Raw genomic sequence first — 19,635 nt, 5'->3', positions numbered from 1 at the left:
GGTTATAGTAAGGGGATCTACCACTCTCTTGTTGCCTCGCTCTACCTCTCTCTCACTCTCTTTCTCTGGTGACAAATTCATCACCATGAACTGTTCTTTGATTTTCCCTTTTTCTCTGTGCTGGCACACCTGTGCTGTGTGTGTGTGTGCTCATGCATGTGTTAGTGCGTACATACACTACCATTCAAAAGTTTGGGGTCATTTAGAAATGTTCTTGTTTTTGAAAGAAAAGCAACATTTTTGTCCATTAAAATAACATTAAATTGATCAGAAATACAGTGTAGACATCGTTAATGTTGTAAATGACTATTGTAGCTGGAAACGGCTGATTTTTTAATGATAAACTTTGATTAGCTAACGACGTGCCATTGGAACACAGGAGTGATGGTTGTTGATAATGGGCCTCTGTACACCTATGTAGATATTCCATAAAATCAGTTTCCAGCTACAATAGTCATTTACAACATTAACAGTCTAAACTGTATTTCTGATCAAAAAAATGATGTCATTTTAAACGGAGGACAAGGACATTTCTAAGTGACCCTAAACTTTTGAACGGTGGTGGACGTGTCCTCCAGAGCCACACAGGGCAGGACAGTCAGTGTGTGTGAGGCCTGGAGGTAACAGTAGTAACCTAAGGCTGGGTTCCCTTTGTGTATCCAGGCAGGTTGATTAGACACGCGTCTCTGTTTAGACCCCCTGCACACTGGGCTTTCTTCAGGGCCTGGCTCTCCTTTCTACTCTCCTCAAGAGCTGCTGACCAACACAGAGCCAGGGACTGGAACAGTGGGGGACTCATTGACTGAAGCAGGACTTGCACTGAGTACTAATTAGCCATCCAACCACCTCTGAAATAACATAAAGAACAGTCCATTTCTAGCTCATCATTTCTGCCATCTATCTACCCTCAACATTTTGGAGCAGCTTTTTAATGATAAAATTGTATAACTATTACCATCTGTAATAGCGCAATTACACATCGTTACACAATTATAACCATTATTCAATGGTTTGGATTTTGGTCAATTAATGCCTTGGATTTGATACATCATCATTATCAGACAATAGTGACCACCTGAAGAACACATTTAATTACTTCCTTTCTGTTCTGCCTATCCAACAACTGAGCTGCCTGCCTGGCTGGCTGACTGACTGGCTGGCCACCTGCCCCCATTTCTAAACACAGAGGCTGTGACGCACAAGGCATGCATACTGTACTGTATATTACTGTTAGTAGGGCTGGCCTGGCCTACACCTGTGGCCCTCAATGCTGACTGGAGGGGGAGGAGTGGGGATGCCTCAAACCTCCCGTTGAACTCTGTAGGTCGGCTACATGTGTGAGAGAGGGGGAGGGAAAGAGAGAATGGGGAGAGAGACAGAGACAAAAAGAGAAAAGGAGTTATATAGAAATAGAAAATAGCTAAATATTTAGTTTTAAAGATGTTTTATTATCACATACAACAGATAGGTGCAGTGAAATGTGTTGTTTTACAGGGTCAGCCATATTAGTACAGCTTGAGGCACATCGACAGACTGACAGATTTGACTCAAACCAGCGACCTTTTGGCTACCTGCCACTCCATTTAGTGATGGGCTGTTCCAAGATGGCGTAGCAGTCGGACGTGTGTTTAGTCTTGTCCCGTCCTGTCTAGTGTAAATATATTTTGATTCGTTTTTTCTGTATATATTTCGTACATATTTTAATCTCACTTTCCAACTAGAGCTGAATATACTCTCCTGCAACCCGCATCACCCAATGTGGTACGGATCTGCTTTTTCTATACTTTACTTTAGAACCGGAACCCCCATCAGAAGCTAGCCAGCTAACTAGCTACTAGCTAGTACTCAGTTAGCCATTGCTAGCGGTCTTCAAAGCTAACTAACATCAGGACACCAGAGCATATCAGATGACCAGGTGGCAATCGCATCTCTGCATGTCTGGCAGACATATCAGTGTGGATGACGGATCACCACCTCAAGCTGAACCTCGGCACTGCTTTTTCTCCGGATTCCTACCGCAAGCTCTGAACCTTTACACCGGATCATCGCAACTAGCTAGCTGCAATCCGAGTGGCTACTCCTGGCTAACGTCTCTGTCCCAAAACAAGCACCAATTAGCCTTGAGCTAGCGTCGAGCTAAGCCCATCTCCCGACTAGCCGAAGAGGCCCAACAATACCTCTTTTGCCAATTGGCCTGGACCCTTTACTGCCGACACGGAGCCCCGCCGATCCATCACGACTGGTCCGCCGACATAATCGTCCGAGGTGGTTTCAACAGGCGTTTCGTTGCGACATCGCCAAAGATCCATCTGCCGGCCAAGGCCCAAAACGAGCTTTCTGAAACACTGTGTCTCCAGCTCACCTAGCGTACTAGAGCACCTGTAGCATACTCCTGGGCTACAATTACCCGGGCCCACGACCGGTCTGTCGATGTCACCGCATGAAGAGGAATAAACAGACTCACCCCATCGCGACGTCCCCCCAAAGGTTAACTCTCTAGCCCTCGCTATCTCCCTGCTTGCTAATTCGGCCTGCTAACGGCTAGCTTGTCTAGCCCGGGCCTACGAACTGTTAGCTTGTTAGCACAGGCCTGCTAACCATCTGAATCACCGCATCCCAAACACTCTGAACCCATTTACTTTCTATCTCTTTTTGATTTTTATTTTGTTTATACCTTCCGGAAACCTGCCTCACCCACTGTGGTACGGAATCGCTGTTACTTTTAATTTTAATTTTATGACACACTCAAGAACCTCCAGACGCTAACCAGCTAACTAGCTACAAGCTATTTAGTCATTGTTAGTTTAAAAAAAAAACCTGGATAACACTCGCCAGCCCAGCCCCCCTGCCCCATCCACCGCTGCCCCCTGGACACTGATCTCTTGGCTACATAGCTGACGCACGCTGGACTGCCCATTAATCACGGTACTCCATTCTGCTTGTTTGTTTATCTGTCGGCCCAGTTGCCTAGTCAACGCCATTTTACCTGCTGTTTGTTGTGCTAGCTGATTAGCCTCGCCCACTGTTTTTAGCTAGCTTTCTCAATTCAACACCTGTGATTACTGTATGCCTCGCTGTATGTCTCTCTCAAATGTCAATATGCCTTGTATACTGTTGTTCAGGTTAGTTATCATTGTTTTAGTTCACAAAGGAGCCCCTAGATCCACTCTGCATACCCCTATTACCTCCCTTGTCCCACCCCCCACACATGCGGTGACATCACCCATTACAACCAGCATGTCCAGAGATACAACCTCTCTCATCATCACCCAGTGCCTGGGCTTACCTCCGCTGTACCCGCACCCCACCATACCCCTGTCTGCGCATTATGCCCTGAATATATTCTACCATGCCCAGAAACCTGCTCCTCTTATCCTCTGCCCCCAACGCTCTAGGCGACCAGTATTGATAGCCTTTAGCCGCACCCTCATACTACTCCTTCTCTGTTCCGCAGGTGATGTGGAGGTAAACCCAGGCCCCGCATGTCCCCAGGTACCCTCATTTGTTCACTTCTGTGATCGAAAAAGTCTTGGTTTTATGCATGTCAACATCAGAAGCCTCCTCCCTAAGTTTGTTTTACTCACTGCTTTAGCACACTCTGCTAACCCTGATGTCCTTGCCGTGTCTGAATCCTGGCTCAGGAAGGCCACCAAAAATTCAGAGATTTCCATACCCAACTATAACATCTTCCGTCAAGATAGAACTGCCAAAGGGGGGCGGAGTCGCAGTCTACTGCAGAGATAGCCTGCAAAGTAATGTCATACTTTCCAGGTCCATACCCAAACAGTTTGAACTACTAATTTTGAAAATTACTCTCTCCAGAAACAAGTCTCTCACTGTTGCCGCCTGCTACCGACCCCCCTCAGCTCCCAGCTGTGCCCTGGACACCATTTGTGAATTGATCGCCCCCCATCTAGCTTCAGAGTTCGTTCTGTTAGGTGACCTAAACTGGGATATGCTTAACACCCCGGCAGTCCTACAATCTAAGCTAGATGCCCTCAATCTCACTCAAATCATCAAGGAACCCACCAGGTACAACCCTAACTCTGTAAACAAGGGCACCCTCATAGACGTCATCCTGACCAACTGGCCCTCCAAATATACCTCTGCTGTCTTCAACCAGGATCTCAGCGATCACTGCCTCATCGCCTGTATCTGCCACGGAGCCGCAGTCAAACGACCACCCCCTCATCACTGTCAAACGCTCCCTAAAACACTTCTGTGAGCAGGCCTGTCTAATCGACCTGGCCCGGGTATCCTGGAAGGACATTGACCTCATCCCGTCAGTTGAGGATGCATGGTCATTCTTTAAAAGTAACTTCCTCACCATTTTAGATAAGCATGCTCCGTTCAAAAAATGCAGAACCAAGAACAGATACAGCCCTTGGTTCACTCCAGACCTGACTGCCCTCGACCAGCACAAAAACATCCTGTGGCGGACTGCAATAGCATCGAATAGTCCCCGTGATATGCAACTGTTCAGGGAAGTCAGGAACCAATACACGCAGTCAGTCAGGAAAGCTAAGGCCAGCTTCTTCAGGCAGAAGTTTGCATCCTGTAGCTCCAACTCCAAAAAGTTCTGGGACACTGTGAAGTCCATGGAGAACAAGAGCACCTCCTCCCAGCTGCCCACTGCACTGAGGCTAGGAAACACGGTCTCCACCGATAAATCCATGATTATCGAAAACTTCAATAAGCACTTCTCAACGGCTGGCCATGCCTTCCGCCTGGCTACTCCAACCTCGGCCAACAGCTCCGCCCCCCCGTAGCTCCTCACCCAAGCCTCTTCAGGTTCTCCTTTACCCAAATCCAGATAGCAGATGTTCTGAAAGAGCTGCAAAACCTGGACCCGTACAAATCAGCTGGGCTTGACAATCTGAACCCGCTATTTCTGAAACTATCTGCCGCCATTGTCGCAACCCCTATTACCAGCCTGTTCAACCTCTCTTTCATATCGTATGAGATCCCCAAGGATTGGAAAGCTGCCGCAGTCATCCCCCTCTTCAAAGGGGGAGACACCCTGGACCCAAACTGTTACAGACCTATATCCATCCTGCCCTGCCTATCTAAGGTCTTCGAAAGCCAAGTCAACAAACAGGTCACTGACCATCTCGAGTCCCACCGTACCTTCTCCGCTGTGCAATCTGGTTTCCGAGCCGGTCACGGGTGCACCTCAGCCACACTCAAGGTACTAAACGATATCATAACCGCCATCGATAAAAGACAGTACTGTGCAGCCGTCTTCATCGACCTCGCCAAGGCTTTCGACTCTGTCAATCACCATATTCTTATCGGCAGACTCAACAGCCTCGGTTTTTCGGATGACTGCCTTGCCTGGTTCACCAATTACTTTGCAGGCAGAGTTCAGTGTGTCAAATCGGAGGGCATGCTGCCCGGTCCTCTGGCAGTCTCTATGGGGGTGCCACAGGGTTCAATTCTCGGGCCGACTCTTTTCTCTGTATATATCAATGATGTTGCTCTTGCTGCGGGCGATTCCCTGATTCACCTCTACGCAGACGACACCATTCTATATACTTTCGGCCCGTCATTGGACACTGTGCTATCTAACCTCCAAACGAGCTTCAATGCCATACAACACTCCTTCCGTGGCCTCCAACTGCTCTTAAACGCGAGTAAAACCAAATGCATGCTTTTCAACCGATCGCTGCCTGCACCCGCATGCCCGACTAGCATCACCACCCTGGATGGTTCCGACCTTGAATATGTGGACATCTATAAGTACCTAGGTGTCTGGCTAGACTGCAAACTCTCCTTCCAGACCCACATCAAACATCTCCAATCGAAAATCAAATGAAGAGTCGGCTTTCTATTCCGCAACAAAGCCTCCTTCACTCACGCTGCCAAGCTTACCCTAGTAAAACTGACTATCCTACCGATCCTCGACTTCGGCGATGTCATCTACAAAATGGCTTCCAACACTCTACTCAGCAAACTGGATGCAGTCTATCACAGTGCCATCCGTTTTGTCACTAAAGCACCTTATACCACCCACCACTGCGACTTGTATGCTCTAGTCGGCTGGCCCTCACTACATATTCGTCGCCAGACCCACTGGCTCCAGGTCATCTACAAGTCCATGCTAGGTAAAGCTCCGCCTTATCTCAGTTCACTGGTCACGATGGCAACACCCATCCGTAGCACGCGCTCCAGCAGGTGTATCTCACTGATCATCCCTAAAGCCAACACATCATTTGGCCGCCTTTCGTTCCAGTACTCTGCTGCCTGTGACTGGAACGAATTGCAAAAATCGCTGAAGTTGGAGACTTTTATCTCCCTCACCAACTTCAAACATCAGCTATCCGAGCAGCTAACCGATCGCTGCAGCTGTACATAGTCGATAGGAAAATAGCCCACCCATTTTCACCTACCTCATTCCCATACTGTTTTTATTTATTTATTTTTCTGCTCTTTTGCACACCAATATCTCTACCTGTACATGACCATCTGATCATTTATCACTCCAGTGTTAATCTGCAAAATTGTATTATTCGCCTACCTCCTCATGCCTTTTGCACACATTGTATATAGACTGCCCATTTTTTCTACTGTGTTATTGACTTGTTAATTGTTTATTCCATGTGTAACTCTGTGTTGTCTGTTCACACTGCTATGCTTTATCTTGGCCAGGTCGCAGTTGCAAATGAGAACTTGTTCTCAACTAGCCTACCTGGTTAAATAAAGGTGAAATAAAAAAAATAAAAAATAAAAATAACTTGTGCAGTACACCTCTAGGTAGACCTAATCTACCATTTATTTGATAGATGATTTAACCAAATCGGAGTTTAGCACTGTCGGGACTTTGATGTTACTATTACTAGACCTACGCAGAGCATGAGGGATATAATCCATACTTTTGACCGCACTGACGATCTGAAATAGTACATCCGGCCCCGTAGAGGCCCAATGAACCTGACGGCTGGCTTAGCCAACGCTAACACATGTTTGTTAGATAAATAAAGCTCCCTAATTAAGCATCTCATGCTTAATGATACAATTATAAGATAAACATTGAGAGTGGCCCAGTGGCCACCTGGATTAAAAAGCCCCCAGTGCAATAGGTTCACAGAAAAAGGCTATTCATATAGCCTATTATAGCATTTAAACATATAGCCTATTATAGCATTTAAACTTAGTTTACTTACTTAATCAGTTAATATTAGTCCCATAAGACAATAATTCCCTTTTGCAGAAATGTTACATTACATGTTTTATATAGTCCTGGGTACATCTATTTTTCACATCACATACATTTATCCAGTTGCCTATGTACCAATAGGCTTCATACAGTCAACCGTGGTTGGTCACTGACTGTCAAACTACCCAGGCTGCATCCATTGGTTAACAGTGGTCAGGCAGTATGAGCGGTGACCCCCAGCTACAGTACATTAGATGATTGTCCTTTGAGCCGCGAATGCAGTAGTGACGATAACACAGCCCAAGAGCCTGCAATAACCCAGGGCAGATAGATAACATCAGTGGCTACTGCTCTGCTCACAGCACAACCTAGCCAGGGTGACATTTAAACAATATGCCTGTCCGTGCTGACTGTGCATACGCCTGATCCAGAGAAAGAGAGAGGGGGGGGGGGGAGAGCTAGGGAGAGGGAGGAGTGAAAGCAAGGGAGACAGAGCAAATAAATACTGTGTGGGAGTGAGAGTAAAACTGTGACTGTGCACATGACAGAAATCTGGGATGACATTTACAAACTGTGAGTCTGGAAAAGAGCAGAGACTGAACTAAATAGGTATTTGATCTAACTGCCAAAATAGAGTGTGAAAGGATGGGGTGGCCCCAGAATGTGTACACACACCTCTTAGTGCTAAGTAACATTGAATTTCAACTACAATATTTGTTTGTCTCCTATAAATAAAACAACTCAGTCAGTTGGAAAACAACTTGAAGGTGGAGCTGAGTAGATGAAGACGAAGGCCTACTGCATTAGGAGTCATTCACTAACTCAGCATCCCTTGGGGTCTCTGGGCTGAGACAAGATTTAACAGACTCATATCATAATATGTATTATTTATCATATAGTATAATAGGAATATACTATGTAATATCATCATAATAATGTATGTTCTATCCTTCTCCTCCCCAGTCACAGTCCCTAGTGATGATGTCCCTCCTCTCAGGTTAATTACACAATTGTAACAGCAGCAGTAAGCTGCTGGCCCTGAGAGTAAATTGTGCAGCCATGGAGTGGATAAGGAAGAGGTGGAGGGGGACCTTCGGGACCATAAGAAGGAAGTGCAGTGTCCCTGGGTGGAGATATGGCCATGCTGTCTGGGGGCTTGTAAGTGGAAGGGAACCCTTGCACACTCACCAAGATCTTTCTCTGCACACCCACAAGGCCAGTTTAAATGCCAGAGGGTAGATAGACAAACTGACATTTATATTTCACATTAGCTTCGTCAAGGCTATTTATATTTAATTCCCAAAGGCCCCCTCTCCACTAGACACTACACAGATAGTTGTAGGTTTGCATCACCATGTTACGCAATTTAACTCCAATGAAATATAGGCCTAAATAGCATGGTTTCCCCAAACCAATCATAGTGTTACTCACCAACAGGCTATCGACATCAAACCTTATCAAAATAAGTTGAAAGGTCATAAATTGTTCACAAGCCCAAACTTTCCCACATTTTGTGAAAAACAAAACTTTCATAATGTTTTTTTAGTTAACTTCGGCGGTCCTTTGTGGGAAAATTGTCAAACTTTGTCATCAAAGCCTGGCATTCTCTGGATTTATGGTGCTTTCAAGACAACTGGGAACTCTGAAAAAAACAAGGTCGAATCATGATGATGTCAGTGATCTTCAGGTCAGAGCTCTAGAAAGAGGCCCGAGTTCAGGACATTCAATTCCGAGTTGGATGACGGTTCAAAACCTATTTTCCCAGTTGGACCTAATTTTTTCTCTAAGAGTTCCTAGTTGTCTTGAACTCACTGAAAACAGTTCTGAGTTTCCAGTTGTTTTGAGCGCGACAGAAGTCATGCTAGTTTTACACCATAGCCAATGGTTGAATATTTATCCTTTTAATCTTGGAAAAAGAGACCTTAAACCCAGACCACACACCCACTCCACTGAAGAGCAGGCTAGTGGTTGCTTTGCAATGCTTGTAGTTAAGCACTAATTCCTTCCAAAGCACTCATTGTTGAATTTGCGATTTCCAACTTGCTGTGTAATGTTTATGTCCAATGGCCGATGAGCACAGATACATTTTAACTATAATTTCTCTTCATTATTTCTCTTCATATGACAAGGATTAAAAAGGATTTGCCAGTAGATTGTTGACTTGATTCATGATGATGACTGCTAGCTTGCTAGCTAAGATTTTCAAAGTATGATGTTGACAGTCCAATCAAAGCTGCTGTAGATATAAGGTGACTTGATGTCATTCTATCTGTGGCCAATGACCTTGAGCCTTCTTGGATGGGCACTTCTAATGTAACTCTATGGCAGCATTCAAGGGGTTTGAATTTTCGAGCTCTACCCTTAGATTTGGCGGTGACGTAGTGTCCCCATGAGTGACAGAACACTGAGCCAATCACAGCGCAACTGTGAAACGTATTAATGTCGCATATGTGACACGTATTAATGTCACATATGTGACACGTATTAAGGTCGTATATGTGACACGTATTAATGTCACATATGTGACACGTATTAATGTCGTATATGTGACACGTATTAATGTCACATATGTGACACGTATTAATGTCGTATATGTGACACGTATTAATGTCACAATAACATACAAAACAGGCATCCTCCCCAAAAAGTAGGGGTTTTTTGGCTAGAAAGTTGGGGCTCAAAACAGATGGGGCAGAGTCGCCACTGACTAAAACAGGGCTTACAGGCACAGCCTAGAATAAATTGGGATTCAGCAGCAGCAGCTCTTACTGAGACCAGTGCAATACAGCTATGTCCCACCTCTTCAAAGAGGAACAGGGAGGGGGAAAACTAAATGTAAGAGTTCAACAACTTTCTCCTCTTCTCCCGCATGTTGATACAGTGTAGCATGGCCAGTGGTAGCTTCAGTTACACTAAATTTAAAGTAGACAGATGCCACACATAGCTGCTCGTGCCTCGCCCTGGGAAACAAACGTCTCTCTCATCACTCCAGACCAGGGCTCCTCCAGGCCAGACCCCCTCAGCTCAGCTCCACACTGTCCACTCTGGAGGGTTAGGGGGTTGGGGCACCCACCTGGCCAACTAGCCCACATATCCTCAGTGTTAACGAATCCAACCAGGGTTCACTGCTGGCTACCAAACTGTTAAGCCCTCTCACTCTAAGCTGTGTGCTCCACTGAACAGAGATAGGCTACGGTATACCCCCAATAACTAATTTACTTGAAACATGTGGAGTCCTGTACAATACACAGCAGTTGAGACTGTAGTGTTAGTGGTCATAGTATGTTTAAAGGTGCACTATGCAGAAATTGCTCTGCCATTTCCTGGTGGCTAAAGTTCTAATAGTTCGCATAATTTCAGTTTATGAGACAAAACAAGCAAGTATAGTGTAGAGAGTCATTGTACCATCTAAATCCCTGTGAAATATATTTTCCATAACCAAAAATATTGTATTTTCAGCTGTTTGAAGTTGGTGTACAACACTGAAAGTGAAATACGCAAAAAAAGAAACGAGAAGCATAAAAATAGCGCACATAGAACAGATCTACTGCTTCTTAGACTTGCTGTCAATGAGAATTACAGCTCAAAAACACATATTTCTATGCGAATCGGGTCTAGTCGCCCAAAAAGTTACAGATTGCAGCTTTAAGTCTTCACCACTCAGTTTAACCTTGGTTATAGGCCTGAATGTGACTCATTTTTCACAAAGGAAAACTCCACAAATTAGAGAAATAATGCTTTGTAATTTATCATTTGATACATTGTTAGTCTTCCAGACACACTTGATAAGGGTCCTGCAACACAGACACTGCAACACAGACCCAGTCCCTCATTTGAGCCGGTTACACCCCCACAACACACACAGCTGGCCAGAGTCTGGGAGTCGGACATACAGTCACTCACCTGTTGACGTGGCGCACAACATTCTTCTGCTCCTAGCTCCCGTTAAACGGTAACGGTGAAGCAGTGTTGCTCTGTGGACTGGACAGCTTCAGAGCTGCCTGCTGCTGGGGGACTCCTGATCTAACAGAGCTGTCTGCAACCTGCCGCCTGCTGCCCTCTACCACTCTCTCTGAGAGCCCAATATAGTCCACCATGAGAGCGATGTAATTTCAGTCTTTCCCACGACTGAGACAGACAGAGCCAGGAGTCAAGTCCAGACAGATGAAGCTGGGGCAAGCACAATAACAAACTAAAAGTCAAGAGCAACAGATCTCCTCAAAAAAAATGACAGACTGTCACTTAGTTGATTTCCTAACTGGGTTTCAGCTATGACGCAATGCTACTACATTACAACATCAAACTCTGTACAAATTCCACTCTATAACAAACCAACATGTCAACCGATTTACTAGCTTACGCCAAATCAAGCCTGATTACAGTTAGTTTACGCCAAGATTGCCAGCATCTGGAGATTTCATTAGTCTGGATCAGGCTCTCTCTTAGATGGAAACAACTGGTGGTCTCCCATATCCTTCGTGGGTGAGGAGGGAGGGAGGAGAAGAAGAAGAAAAAGAGAGGAAGCATGCATGGTCCTTGTTGAGGCTTGCACAGCACTGAGGTGGTACGATGATGACAGACCCAGAGCTGCCAGACAGGCCACCGGATGTGAGAGAAAAAGGACCAGAAGAGAGAGAAAGAAAGAAGACAAAAAAGGGTAAGAGGAAGGAAAGAGGAAAGAGAGCGAGACAGAACCTCTCCCTGTTCCCCTTAACAACAGGGCCCACTCCCCGTCTGTCATTGCACTGCCATCTAAAGCCCACATGGCATGTCTGGGCACTGTGCCAGACACCTTTACTGTATATGCTAGGCTCTGCTCCTCTACAACTCAGAGAGACACTTTCCCCCTCATTGACACCTCTACCACTCTCTTACTGTTCAACCCACTATTACAATCTCTAGACTGCCACCACCTCTAGAATGCCACCCAATGGGCCCTCACTGACACCACCACTAGACTGCCATCCAATGGGCCCTCACTGACACCACCACTAGACTGCCACCCAATGTGGCCCTCACTGACACCACCACTAGACTGCCACCCAATGTGGCCCTCACTGACACCACCTCTAGACTGCCACCCAATGTGGCCCTCACTGACACCACCACTAGACTGCCACCCAATGTGGCCCTCACTGACACCACCTTTAGACTGCCACTCAATAGGGCCCTCACTGACACCACCACTAGACTGCCACCCAATGGGCCCTCACTGACACCACCTCTAGACTGCCACCCAAATGGCCCTCACTGACACCACCACTAAACTGCCACCCAATGGGCCCTTACTGACACCACCCAATGGGCCCTCACTGACACCGCCACTAGACTGCCACCCAATGGGCCCTCACTGACACCACCACTAGACTGCCACCCAATGGGCCCTCACTGACACCACCACTAGACTGCCACCCAATGTGGCCCTCACTGACACCACCTCTAGACTGCCACCCAATGGGCCCTCACTGACACCACCACTAGACTGCCACCCGATGTGGCCCTCACTGACACTACCACTAGACTGCCACCCAATGAGCCCTCACTGACACCACCACTAGACTGCCACCCAATGTGGCCCTCACTGACACCACCACTAGACTGCCACCCAATGTGGCCCTCATTGACACCACCTTTAGACTGCCACCCAATGGGGCCTCACTGAAACCACCACTAGACTGCCACCCAATGTGGCCCTACTGACACCACCTCTAGACTGCCACCCAATGGGCCCTTACTGACACCACCCAATGGGCCCTCACTGACACCGCCACTAGACTGCCACCCAATGGGCCCTCACTGACACCACCACTAGACTGCCACCCAATGGGCCCTCACTGACACCACCACTAGACTGCCACCCAATGTGGCCCTCACTGACACCACCTCTAGACTGCCACCCAATGGGCCCTCACTGACACCACCACTAGACTGCCACCCGATGTGGCCCTCACTGACACAACCACTAGACTGCCACCCAATGAGCCCTCACTGACACCACCACTAGACTGCCACCCAATGTGGCCCTCACTGACACCACCACTAGACTGCCACCCAATGTGGCCCTCATTGACACCACCTTTAGACTGCCACCCAATGGGGCCTCACTGAAACCACCACTAGACTGCCACCCAATGTGGCCCTACTGACACCACCTCTAGACTGCCACCCAACGGGGCCCTTACTTACTTACCTTCAGCCATTTTCTCTATGACACCTTTTGTGTCATAAGGCCATGACAGTTAGGAAGGATGAGAAGGCAGACAGGGTCAAAAGGATCCTAAAAGGTTTAGTGTTACATCTTCACTTTTCACTGTACACAGCCTCGCTCTATACCACATGAGCACACTAGCTACCATGTAGGGATTGAAAAAGAGTAGCAGTTTGTTTCTTAAATATCATAAGGGAAAAAAAGGACCATAGTACAGTTTATCTATAGTTTATCCCCACTACTCTCAAGTTTCAGTGAGAAGTGAATACGCCCTTACCCTTTAAATGAATAACCTTGTCAATGTGACAGGTTGCTACTTTAGACTAATTTAGGCCTAATCCTGGCAGTAGAGTTGAACATTCTGTCAAATTGTTATTTGATTTGAAGGACTTATTAGTCCATGTTTTTCCCTCTTCCATCCAACACCGTTGTAGGCCTACAGTAGTGGGGGAAAACCCTTCAAAATTGACTGAGTTAGGCTACTGCCTTTTACTACAGCACTCACTGGAATGCCTCACTTCAAAGGGAACTGCATTTCCTGAACAACAAATCACGAGAGAGAGAGAAAGAGACAAAGCCCTCACCTACAGAGAGATTAACCTAGAGAAGAGTCCCCTCAGCCAGCTGGTTCTGGGACTCTGTGGAGTTTGTTTGTGAACAGAGCCCCAGTACCAGCTGGCTGAAGGGACTCTTCTCTAGGACAGCAACATAATTAGACCCAACAAAATGATGAGAAAGCAAAAAGATAACCTTTTGACACACTGGAAAGACTTAACCAAAAAACAGAGCAAATTGGAATGCTATCTGGCCCTATACAGAGAGTACACACAGTCACAATACCTGACCACTTTGACTGACCCCAAATGAAGAACATCCTTGACTATGTACAGACTCAGTGAGCTATTGAGGGAGACTGCCATAAGCAGACCTGGCTCTCAAGAGAAGACAGGCTATTTGCACACTGCCCACAAAATGAGGTGGAAACTGAGCTGCACTTCCCAACCTCCTGTTAAATGTTTGACCACATTAGGGATAAATATTTCCCACAGATCACACTGACAAAGAATTTCAAAACAAATCAAACATTGATAAACTCCCATATCTGTTAGACAAAATACTTCAGTTTGCAATCTCTTCAGCAAGATGTGTAGCCCATTGCCATTGATCAAAGGGCAGCCAGTGGATATACCACTAATATTGATCTCTTTATTTATCTTTCCCTATTATTTGTACTACAACTATTGGCACATTGCTAAAACACTGTACATAGCTGATAATAAAACAAATATCTTTTGAAACCTTTTCGAATCCAATATTTACTGTTAAATTCAAATAGTATTTTGTTGATGTTGTTCTGTGTCTTCTCAGGTTTGTTTATTTCACGTGCTTTGGCAATGTAAACACGTTTCCGATGCGAATAAAGCCTTTGAAGAGAAAGTCCAAGCTTGGCACAGTGCAGTCTTCTTAATCACATGTTTATTCACAGTGGTAAGACCTACTGCGGTAGAGTAGGACAGACTGAAAAGTTTGGGTCTAGACTACATAGGCTCATGTGTTTTTTCTCAATGGTTCTTACACTAACGTTTACTATTCAATTAGGCTATGTAAACAAACAGCTGGGTACTACATACCTTACTGATGTGGAGTCCTCAGAATAGGAACAGCTGGGGGCGGCTCGTTCTGGATTCAGAGAGTGACTGAGAATAACATGTCTGTCACTACCTGTAACTAAGGTATAGCCTACTGTTCTATTTGAGTGGATGGAAATCTGCTGGGCCATTTCTCTGGGTTCATAGTTGCTTTATTAATAACCACATAATTGATGTTAACAGTACGATCCTCTGTGATGAACAGTGATAATAGTACAGTTCAAGGAACTAAATAAAAACAATCACATAATTGCTGTTAACATTATGATCCTCTGGAGAGAGAGAGGGAGGCTAGGGCTGAGGAGGAATGAGAGAGAGGCTAGTGCTGAGGAGGAAGGAGAGAGAGAGAGAGCGAGAGAGAAAGGGCTGAGGAGGAAAGAGAGAGAGAGAGAGAAGGAGAGAGAGAGACAGACAGGCTAGGGCTGAGGAGGAAGGAGAGAGAGAGGAGAGAGAGAGAGAGAGAGAGAGAGAGAGAGAGAGAGAGAGAGAGAGAGAGAGAGAGAGAGAGAGAGAGGGGCTAGGGCTGAGGAGGAGAGAGAGAGAGAGAGAGAGAGAGAGCGAGAGAGAAAGGGCTGAGGAGGAAGGAGAGAGAGAAAGAGAGAAAGAGAGAGGCTAGGGCTGATGAGGAAGGAGAGAGAGAGAGAGAGAGAGAGAGAGAGAGAGAGAGAGAGAGAGAGAGAGAGAGAGAGAGAGAGAGAGAGAGAGAGAGAGGGACTAGGGCTGAGGAGGAAGGAGAGAGAGAGGGGGGGGGCTAGGGCTGAGGAGGAAGGAGATAGAGGGGGGCTAAGGCTGAGGAGGAAGAAGAGAGAGAGGGGCTAGAGCTGAGGAGGAAGGTGGGAGAGAGGGGGGCTAGGGCTGAGGAGGAAGGAGAGAGAGAGGCTAGGGATGAGAAGGAAGGAGAGAGGGAGGGGCTAGGGCTTAGGAGGAAGGAGAGAGAGAGGCTAGGGCTGAGGAGGAAGGAAGGAAGGAAGGAAGGAAGGAAGGAAGGAAGGAAGGAAGGAAGGAAGGAAGGAAGGAAGGAAGGAAGGAAGGAAGGAAGGAAGGAAGGAAGGAAGGAAGGAAGGAAGGAAGGAAGGAAGGAAGGAAGGAAGGAAGGAAGGAAGGAAGGAAGGAGTGAGTGAGTGAGTGAGTGAGTGAGTGAGTGAGTGAGTGAGTGAGTGAGTGAGTGAGTGAGTGAGTGAGTGAGTGAGTGAGTGAGTGAGTGAGTGAGTGAGTGAGTGAGTGAGTGCTTGGCACAGTGCAGTCTTCTTAATCACATGTTTATACACAGAGGTAAGTCCTACTGCAGTAGAGTAGGTCAGACTGAAAAATACTAGCAGTGTTCCAGGTTGTTCTAGCGAGCCCTGACTTGTGTGAGTGAGGCTAGGGCTGATGAGGAAGGAGAAAGAGCAAATCAACTTGGAGCCATACTGTTCAACTCACCGTTACTCTGGTTCTGTGTCTCTGCGTTACACTCCAGTTATTAATGTGAACAGGCACTAGTCATACGGGCCAAGGCACATGGTCCAACCAGATTAAAACCACTTGCACAGTGGCATTTTTATTCCTTGACTTATTCCAAAAGCACTTTTTTCACTTTCCCCTACTCGTCTCCAAATTAGACTTCTTTATAATCTAGGGAAAAATTGATTGCGGAGGAGAGAGGACTAGCCAAGCCTTGGATTCATAGTTTTGCCAGAGCTTCATGAAAAGGGCAGAGCTAGGCTTAACTTGGTCTAACTCTGCAGATATTGACCCTATTTAATCAAAACCGGTAATCAAGCTTTCAAGATCAAATGTAAGTTGCAGTCACCCTACACTGAATTTAGGATTTGAATTCAAACAGTTTGCAGCTGTACTTCTTTTAGTTTCACAGAATCCAAGCATGCATTCTAGCTATGTGAAAGACAGATGCTTTTGAAATAGCATGGAACTCCCATATCTGTGGTTATGAATGAATGAATGGCAGCTTGCTTGTCTTCTCTTGTCTCAGAATGGTTAAACCCCTTGTATAGTCTTGTTTCCAAAACAACCGTCCAAAATACACAAACAAAACACAAATAGAATATTGTGGCATGATGCATCACCAGACTTCCACAGATCTGGTTATTTCTCTGCACACCTGGTCACACTGAGATTCTGATATGAACCCCCACCTTCTCACACACACACACCTCTATCTGTGAGAGTCAAATACTGTATTGTGCCACTGTGGCCGGCAAACTGGGCGCAAACTGCAGAGATGATTGAAATGGCAGCAGGGTGACATAGGGTTATTGGATGTGTTTGGACTTATTGACCAAAGAAATTATGCACAAAAAAAATGTATATGCTGGTTGTGAGGTGTCTTGTATACTGGGAAATATGTAGTTTCAGTTTAATTTATTGTGTTGTTTATTGTTATAATGGTGTTTTGTCAAGCTGCAAAGTCAACGTACCAAATACTCTAATTTAAACATACACATGTATCTGCATTACAAATTAATAGTTAAAGGGAGTAATACTACTTGATGTAATAACCTCTTCATTTCTGAGAAGGTAATTTAGAATATCTAAGCAGAAAAATAGAGAATATGTGCTTGCTTGTAATACTAATAACTATGTTATTACATTCACTATATTGCTATTTATGTCTAATCGTTGTACTTTTTAAGTTCTATTCAGTATTATGATCAACAACATCGATTGCATGACCACTAACGCTACTAACAAGTTAGATTACAAATGGAAGAGTTGTGAATGCATGCATGGTAAAGTTCTTACAATATGACGTTCCCAATGCTGCCAAGTTCATGGCATTGCTGTTTCAAACCTATTCAATTCGTTTTCTGAAGCCTATTCGATAATAAAATGGATTGATTGGAGCGAATGTTTGAAACAAGTAGAGCTGTAGGCAGGCATAATGCATTCTTGATAAGCTAGGTGTCTGAATAACTGACAGCTGTGTCCTCTCGTGAGCTAGCTATCTTACCTACTCAGCTGCCGAGCTAGTCTTTTGAAATACATTTCTAGCTAGCTACATTATTATTTATGCTAGGGGCCACATACAGATTTCAGCATGTGCTGCAGTATTTAAATATATTATTTATACATCATTTTGTACAGTTTTGCAACTTCTAGTGGGAATGAGCTAGTTAGCATGAGGACACCGCTATTTGACAGCTGCTGTCGCGCGCTTGTTTGCTGTTTAGGCTCATGTTCCTAAAACCCCATATTTTAACTGTGGAAAAGTCCGTGTGTAACTGCACATACAAAAATAGAAAATACTAATGTCGATGATTAGCCTACTTATTATACTTTCTGCTGCCAGAACATTCCCTAGCTTGTTCACATTAGCTAATCTGTTGCAACCAATGCCCCTTCTGCAACGTTCTTGTTGTTTGCAATGTCATCGCATCTGTGCACTCTTCTACGTCTAGAGAAGTTTACTAGGTATTCGCGGCAAAGATCAAATTCTAACCTGCGGGGCCTAGCGACTGCTGTTGGCCGTCCTCTCCGAAGATCAGCCTGAAGTCCAGCTCCTCATTACCAGTGCAATTTGCAGTAGTCATCGGGGTTGACAGCTCGGGTTCACCCGTCACACGAACGACGGCTAATGCAAAATACTATTTTAAATGTCACAACATTTACAGAACTAACGTTAACTGAAACAACAAAACGTGTTTAATTTAGCAAATCAAAATTGTAGCGAGCAATAGACCCGCGAGCGGCGTGAACTAGTTTTTCTTCCTTGATCAGATATCCAAAAATGATTCTTTCTCCCCGGCGAGGTTTGGTAATAAAATGCTTGTTAAACTTTTGATTGTCCTACAGCGAGTCTAATATTTTGTCCTTGCGAACGTTAAATTGATTAATCGCTGTTTGGTGTCAACAAGACAGACAAGGTTGTCGGTGAAACTGACTCTCACTGGAGCGCCTTCTATCCCAACTTTTACTAACTGCGCGTGACAGGGCAGTTCCAGTAGTGACGTCGGCAAACCCTGGTACACAACAGAGCGCAGGCACGCTCTGTCTCAATTCCATTCAGAGGGCTTTATTGGCATGGGAAACATACCGTATGTTTACATTGCCAAAGCAAGTGAAATATATAATAAACAAAAGTTAAATAAACAATCAGAAATTAACAGTAAACATTTATCTCACACACGCACAAACACGGATAAGGCTGGCAAGAGCTCCTGGGATATGTAGTTAAATCTCATGTTGAAGCTCATTGCCTCAACATGGACCTTATTATAGCGTATAATAAAGTTATCCAGATGTACGGCAATGTTGTCCTACTCGGATTTAATCCGAATGAAATTACACTTTATCCGAGATCATCACACATTTTATGTCATTTTCCTTTTGACTTTTCATTTATAATGTCTCAATCACTATTTTTGAATGTATGCAGGCTCTCATATACTACTGGCCTACATCTCTGCCAGACACAATTACAGTTTAAACGGACCATGCTGGCTCCAATGAACTAAATGTTCTGTGTTCACGTTGCCTTTTGGGCTATAGGAATTCAACAGACTGCCTGTGTCATGCAGGTGAAAGAGGACCCAAAAGCGACTTGGCGAAAACAGAGTCTTTAATCCAGTAAAGTAAATACAAACAAAAAACACAACTTTCACTCGAAATGACGAGGACAAACT

The 19,635-nt window shown here is 45.3% G+C and overlaps 1 protein-coding gene across 1 annotated transcript in view; it reads right to left on the bottom strand.

The window, feature by feature from the left end:
- The window catches only part of LOC124033564 (nuclear factor of activated T-cells, cytoplasmic 3-like), a 98,368-nt gene extending 79,453 nt beyond the window's left edge, over window positions 1-18,915 (bottom strand). Inside the window, 1 exon segment of the mRNA XM_046345610.1 lies at window positions 18,453-18,915. Coding sequence (XP_046201566.1) covers window positions 18,453-18,543 — 91 coding nt within the window. The 5' untranslated portion in view covers window positions 18,544-18,915.
- Window positions 18,916-19,635: the final 720 nt, after the last annotated feature.

This window comes from Oncorhynchus gorbuscha, linkage group LG04 (assembly GCF_021184085.1).
Source record: "Oncorhynchus gorbuscha isolate QuinsamMale2020 ecotype Even-year linkage group LG04, OgorEven_v1.0, whole genome shotgun sequence".
NCBI classification, from domain to species: domain Eukaryota; kingdom Metazoa; phylum Chordata; class Actinopteri; order Salmoniformes; family Salmonidae; genus Oncorhynchus; species Oncorhynchus gorbuscha.
Note: the sequence above shows the minus strand (reverse complement) of the source record. Positions and strands in the feature narration are given on the sequence as shown.